The 7,568-nt window shown below is 34.2% G+C and overlaps 1 protein-coding gene across 2 annotated transcripts; it reads right to left on the bottom strand.

The window, feature by feature from the left end:
• Positions 1-4,779: 4,779 nt before the first annotated feature.
• LOC106307155 (cytochrome P450 71B2) lies at positions 4,780-6,790 on the bottom strand. Of its 2 annotated transcripts, XM_013744030.1 has the most exons (3): positions 6,433-6,509; positions 5,894-6,359; positions 4,780-5,564 (listed from the first exon to the last, which is right to left on the bottom strand). In XM_013744030.1, the coding sequence occupies exons 1-3, from the start codon at positions 6,507-6,509 to the stop codon at positions 4,953-4,955; spliced, it is 1,155 nt and encodes a 384-aa protein (XP_013599484.1). In that variant the 3' UTR covers positions 4,780-4,952. The 2 variants fall into 2 exon arrangements, with proteins under 2 accessions (XP_013599484.1, XP_013599483.1); XM_013744029.1 differs by having other exon boundaries at positions 4,782-5,564; positions 5,894-6,790.
• Between the last annotated feature and the right edge of the window lie 778 nt (positions 6,791-7,568).

Genomic DNA, 7,568 nt, shown 5'->3' with positions numbered 1-7,568 from the left:
CTTTTGAATATCAATTTTCGCATCATGTTTGGACCAGGATGGCCAATCCGGTCGTGCCATTAAGTGTATATTTTCGCAGGCTTTTAGCCTCTATAATACTGATCTATGCATAGTCTAGGTCAGTAGAGAATGTAGGTATAGTCTTTTGGACTTATTATGGCCTTGGGCGATTTTATACATATATCTGAAGGAACCTAGAAATCAAACGGAACAAAACCGAGTCTTGCTATTTAGAGCCAGGGTTCCTCCGGGGGTTTTGTTTCCTTCACCCATTGTTTCAATATGGAAACCATTCATTCTTATATCTTTAAAACTCAATAGGCTGCTCTTGCTCTTAGAGCTGGGTGAATATAAGGCATCACTGATTTCTAGATGCATACCCTTAGGCAATAATACATTAGCCTAGCCATAGTCTTTTCAGACTGGTGATACCTTCTTTAGTACTTATATTGACGTTTTTCAGTGTACTCATATAGAAAAATCATTTATTCATTTAATCTAAGCAGACAATGTAATAGAAATAAATTCAAGGAGATAAAAATCAGAGAAAGCATACAAGCAAAGCAATCACACAAGTTTGATGTCGAAATCAGATTATCAACTTGATTCTTTTAGGTAATCATAAGTCTCATATTCCATAAGATCATCTTGATCATGTTCGAAATTATTTTCACCATCTTTATAGACCAAGTGGGTTTCAGAATTTTTCCCTTTCAGACTCTCTTTGATAGAGGTCACAAAAATATTTGGGAGTCCTTCATATCTTAGCCCAATGGTTCCCCATTCCACATCTATGGCACACTGATTGGTCGAGCTTTGTGGTTTAAAGGATATACCACGGCCACTGCCTTGACCATGGCTCAAATTGGGTTGATACCCACGGCCTCTGCCATAGTGATTCCCACGGCCAAATGTGTTATAGTGGCCATGGCCACGTCCTTTCCACGGAGGTCATGGCCATGGTTACCTTTTTTTCTTCTGCGATCTTATTGGTATCAGGTAATGGGGTTAATCCAGGAGGTTCCAATTCACTGTTTCTCATCAGTAATCCATTATTTTGCCCAGCTAGCAATAGACTCATCCACGGACTTATAGTCCTAGATTCTGGGATTCCTCCAATCAAATAGGGCATTTGGTAATAACACTGTTCTTTGGTGATCATATCTCGATTTTTTAACTCTGTCCAAAGGTCTAGAGGATTCTCTATAGTCAGATACTGATTTTTTAGACTCTTAATAAGATGATGGCTAATAATTAATATTGTCATGTATCAATCTTTCTCATTTGGCATTATCGCCTTTTGTGATTCATTCACCAAGTCCTTTGACTTTAGGATAAACTCAGTATTCAGTGCCCATTTCAAATAATTATCTTCTGAGAGATTTAGGGCAGCAAAATCTAAGTTGATTTTCGACATTTCAAATCATATGTCAATCAATTTTAAATCTCATAAATATTTAACATACAGTTATAAACAAGACATGTATCAAGTCAATACATTTCTAATAAACAAACAAGCCACACAGCCAAAGGTGATATAATGCAATAAGGCCACATGGCCAATGTGATATATGATGCATAATAAGTCACACAGATTTATCAAGCAAGGGTATCTACCAAACAAGCAATTTCAATATGTTTTCATGCGGCCATATGGTTATAACGCAAACCTAGCATACTGATTCTATATGTACATGAGTGGAATTATGGAACCTCAATTTAAAACAATCAGATCATGCAAAGGTGATAATAATCAGATCATGCGCATAACATAAACATGTTGGTCAGGGTGATATATGATGCAAACTGGCCACACGGCCAAGTAGATATGATGCACTCATTAATCTTAGCAATCGGATTCTATACGTGCAAGGGTAATATTAAAACATTCAATCAAGGTTTAGCAATTAATCAATCAATTTCAGGTATGAGATTTAGCTAGACTAACAATCAGATTCAATTAGGTTTTATCAAGACTAACAATTGGATCAATAATCAAAAATAAACAAATGGATTCAAGCATTACACAATTTAGGGTTTCGATCCAAAAATTGGGTTTCAATCATGAAAAACCAAAACAATCAGTTTCAAGGCTGATTCTATCAATTTTATTAATCAGTTTCAAGGCTGATATTAGCAAAATGGAATCAAGCAATCTGATTTTAGGTATACGCAAATTAGGGTTTAGGGTTTCAATTCGAATTAGGGTTTATATTATAACAGATTCTAACATGGAATATTAAACCTCAAATCATTCAATCTGGTTATAAAAACTATCAATCCTAGCTCTCACGGATTTAAACCTCAAAGAAACATTCAATCAATAATATAAAACAATCCATGCACACGTAATTTAGGGTTTACAGATTTTAGGGTTTCACTTTGAAAATTAGTTCATTCGATTCTGGGTTCTTAGAGTTTAGGTATACCTTAAACCTTTGATGGGTTGAATGGACCACCAAGAGAATGGGCTTACGTGGACTGGTACAAACTGGAACCTTACGCGGACTGGTCCAAACTGTTTCCTTGCAGTCCGCGAGCTGAGTTCGGGTACAAGTTGAGATCGAAAGAGATTAGGGTTTATCGATAAAGAGAAAGAGATCGATGGAGATTCAGATAGAGATCGAAAACTTAGCTTAGGTTGAGCTAATCGGGTTCGTTGGTACGCGAGCTGGTACTTGCAATCAAAGAACACGTAGATCTGGAACAGTTTGATCACAGACTGGAACAGGCTGATCGTACAATCTGGAATAGTTGAGGCGCACTGAAACTTGCAGAGATCAGTCCACAGATCGATCTTGTTGAGATAAGTGGTCGAATACAGATCAGAGTCATGATCAAAGAGAGGTGATCGATAGAGATTAGGGTTTTAGCAATGGAGAGAGATTTAGGGTTTATGGTCGATATTTTAGCTTAGGGTTTTAGAGATCAATCGTGCTGATAACGTGTTGTGAAAGTAATGGAAAAGTCTATATTTATTCATAACATAGAGGTTTCTTATATAGAAGATTACACCGTCATAGATAAATGGAAAGAATACAAATCATAATATCTTGGTTATGAGCTATCCACAATTTGGTTCATAACAGTAATATTGATTTTGCCTAGATTTCGTATGATTTTTTTTTTGTTTAATTCGATATAAGGAAATTAACTGACAAAAGACAAATAATATTGAGAAACGCTCTTCTGGACATTTTTTTTTATCTCAAAACGAACAACAATTTCATCAAAACATCAGCATTAGAAATCTATTATACATAGAAATTTCTTAAAACCTAAAACCTCAGAATTTTATTATGACATAATTAATGAATAAAATAAATAAATAACAAAAATGGAGAGGTAAATTAAACATCAACTTTCAAATGCGGCAATTTTGTGGGTTCTGCCAAATTATAATATCTTGAACCAATCAAGTTTGGTCCATATCGGTCTGATTACTGATTGATAGCCGGCCCTAAACATGGAAATAGACTAGAAATTCTTGGGTTCACCTCCTACGATGAACCTCTAAATTCACCAACCAATAGTGTTTGATTATTTGATATTTGATATCTTTTAAAAATGAAAACAAAATTGAATTTCCAAATAAGATTATATTTTTAAAATAAAACAATAAAAATACATAAAAATAATTACAAAAAATAAATAAATAAATATTGTTAACCGTTAGCAAAATACTAAATCTTATACCCTAAATCCTAAACTCCAAACTCTAAATTATAAACCTTAAATCTTGGATAAACCGTAAACCATTAGAAAATTTTAAAGCCTAAATCATAAATTAAAAACTAAATCTTAATAACACTAAACCCTAAATCCTTGGAAAAACCCTGAACCCTTGGATAAATCATAAACTCTAAATCAAAAATATTTAAAATTAAACCCTAGAGTTTATGATTTATCCAAGGGTTCAGGGTTTTTCCAAGGATTTAGGGTTTAGTGTTATTAAGATTTAGTTTTTAATTTATGATTTAGGCTTTAAAATTTTCTAATGGTTTACGGTTTATCCAAGATTTAAGGTTTATAATTTAGAGTTTGGAGTTTAGGATTTAGGGTATAGGGTTTAGGATTTTGCTGAAGACTTAACAATATTAATTTATTTATTTTTTGTAACTATTTTATGTATTTTTATTATTTTATTTTAAAATATAATCTAATTTGGATATTCAATTTTATTTATTTTTTTTAAAAGATATCAAATATCAAATACTCAAACACTATTAGATGGTAAAACTAGAGGTTCATCCTATGGGGTGAACCCAAGAATTTCTAGAAATAGACATCCCAACTAAACAATAATATTTAACAAACAAAACTATACAGTACTTCTCTTATCCAAAAATGAATAGTACCTTTTCTGTGGTACCAATTTTCTCTAGTAATTTCATTTCCTCCACTAGTAATTTATCGTACTCATTAGTATGCATTGCAACTTGTGAGTGTCAAAAACACCAGACATTTTAATTTAATACTATGTTTTGTGAGTTTTCTCAATAAATATTTAAATGTTGGACAAGAAACACACCCCCATTAAATTGTGGCTATCAATATTTGTATTTGAATTTAGGGATTATACTATTACAACTCCAAAAATGAAAAAAGACATGCTTTTGAAGATAAAATATGGATTAAGAGAAATGTTAGACGTTATGATGACATTATTTAACTGATTATATAATATAATTCAGCAATATTTTAAGTTCTGAAAAGAAAATATATATTAGAATGTCTTGGGTTTCAAATTGTCAATGGCCAAACCTTTTAAAATCAAAAGAACAAACTTAATTATTTATTGATACATTATTGTTCAAACATAAATTCTTACATAAAGCAACAATTTATAAAAGTCTTACGAGTCCTTGTCATGAACTTTCCATGGTATTCTTAACATTTGTACCCAAAAAAAGGGAAAAAAAAACATAGTATCAAGCTTTAAGGACTCCACATCAGTAACGCCGAAGGGGCACAAGTTGAAGAGGTATTTTCTTGACAATGGAGATATTACCAGCTTCTTCCATATCAAGTTCTCCAACTTCCATCCCATCGGGCAATCCCCAATCGAAAAAGTAAAGCAAATTCATCAATGCTAGCTCCACGTTAGCAACCCCCATTGGCATCGCAGGACACATCCTTCGACCAGAACCAAACGGTAAAAGCTCATAATGTTGTCCTCTGAAATCTACAGAACTATCAGTAAACCGTTCAGGATTGAACTCTTCAGGGTCGGTCCAACGCTCGGGGTCACGTCCTATGGTCCATACGTTGATTTGAATTTGCGTTTTCGGAGGAATATCGTAGCCTTGGATCTTGACGTGAGACATTGTTTCTCTTGGAATTATAAATGGAAGTGCTGGATGTAACCTGAATGTTTCCTTGACTATGAGCTTCAAGTAATCAACTTTGCCTATATCATCTTCAGTGATTCTTTCCTTGTTCAGTCCAAGGGTGGTTCGAGTATTTTCTTGAGCTTTCTTCATTACTCTGGGGTTTTTAACGAGTTCCGCCATCGCCCAAATCATTGTTACAGCGCTTGTATCGATCCCCGCGAGAAATACATCCTGAAATTCACATAACAACACAAATAAAAAACTAGTGTTAATAATACCATCTCAAATTATTGTTATGTTATGTTCAAAAAAATATTAATGGTATGTTTAACTAATCAATGGCGTAAATTTAACATTAAATAACTCCACATATATATATATATATAATATTTCTAACATAATCTTAAATCTATAAATATATCTATAAATTTAAAGCTTTAAACATTAATTTATCTATTTAATTTTTCACAAATTATTTTTAAATTTTTTCATACTCATATCCTATTCAACTGCTCTATTTGCACGTAGTAAAAGGCAAAACCAAGATTTGAGGTTTTTACCATGAGGATTGCCTTCACATTATCCATATTGAGTTTGAAAGAATCTTCATCTCCCTGTTCATCGATCATATCCAACATCATGGAAACAATATCCTGATTTTTCCTTCCTTCTGGCTTCAAGTGATCATCAATTACATGTTGGTAAAAAGCATCAAGCTCCTCAAACACTTTGTTGATCCTCTTGTGTCGTTGAAACAACAAGTCTAAGAATCTCCCAAGTACACCAGGGAAGAAGTCAGAGAAAGTGAAAGCTCCTAGAGCTACTGTTGCTTCGGTAACAAGCTCCTCGATCTTTTCTTGATCGATAAAGAAGTCGCTCTCGTGGAAGTTCTGTCCTAAAGCCACTCTACAAATGATACTTGCGGTAAGGGAGAAGAAGGTCTTGCTTAAATCTACAGGAGATTGTGTCAAAGACGCTTCAGACAGTTTCTTCACCACAAAACCAACCTCGTCCTCTCTGATGTACCTATATGATTGAACCTTCTTAAGGCTAAAAAGCTCGATCACCGCCAGTTTTCGCATCTCCCGCCAATACGCACCGTATTGCGAGAACGTGATGTCTTTGAAACCGTAAGAGAGCTTTCCGGTCCCTACCGTCTTTGGTCGGCTGCAACATTCCAAGTCACGAGTTTTGAGAACTGCTTCAGCTGCTTCACTCGATGAGATCACAACCACTGGAACAGACCCCAGTCGAAGAAGTACAACTGGTCCGTATTTGATGGAGAGGTTATGAAAACATCTGTGGGGCAGTCCTGCAAGATGGTGTATGTTTCCAATGATCGGAAGACTTGAAGGGCTTGGAGGGAGATTGAACTTTGAGTTTTTATTTTTTTTAAGAAAGATTGATGATACAAGAGTAAGAATCAAAACCAAGAAGAGGCAGAGCAAGGTCTCCATTTAAAAATTTTCTCTGTTTCTGTAAGACTCCGAAGAGCCTTCGCCTTTGTATATAGAGATATAATTAAAAAACTTGGTAGATGCCATGATCGTTACGTTAGCTCACTTTCAAAAACAAATGGTTGAAATTTGTTTGTGATCATGTTCCTAGTTTGTGGAATATATTATCTTCATTGGATTCATCAATGTGACGAAAGTCTAATAACTCGAGAAGGTTTGTGGTCCAACATTCCAACAGTCACGTGGTCTGTTACTCTTTGCTATGATTGGTTGATTGGATAGCGTGGCACTTATTTGGGAGAATTGCCAAGTGTGACTCAAAACTTGGAGTCAAACCCAAAACAATACCCCAACTTGGGTCAAAGGCAAAAGTAACCTAAAAGGCTATTGAAATTACAACTATCCCCTTGTGACCAAACAAAAAAACAGAATTTTTTTTACGTTTCTACCCCTCGCAAGTCGTCTGTTTAGACGACTTGAAAATAAGTCGTCCAGACGACTTAACTGAAAGTCGTCTGGACAGTTAGTCTTAAACATAATTTAAAAATTTTGTAAAAAATATTTTGATAAGTGAAAAATGGGAATTATGTAATTAACATATGTCTTAGGAGGTATAAATTAAGATATAACAAATTTCAATTGTTTTCAGCATAGATGAGTGAAAGTAGTAGTGAGTCATGATATTCTTTAGTTTATGTTTCATCAACATATGTTGTAGTATTGTATGTGTTCTTAGGGTTAGATGTTGGAAAGCATTAAAACCGTTTTTGAAAATTTT

Source organism: Brassica oleracea, chromosome C8 (assembly GCF_000695525.1).
Source record: "Brassica oleracea var. oleracea cultivar TO1000 chromosome C8, BOL, whole genome shotgun sequence".
Classification (NCBI taxonomy): Eukaryota; Viridiplantae; Streptophyta; class Magnoliopsida; order Brassicales; family Brassicaceae; genus Brassica; species Brassica oleracea.
Note: the sequence above shows the minus strand (reverse complement) of the source record. Positions and strands in the feature narration are given on the sequence as shown.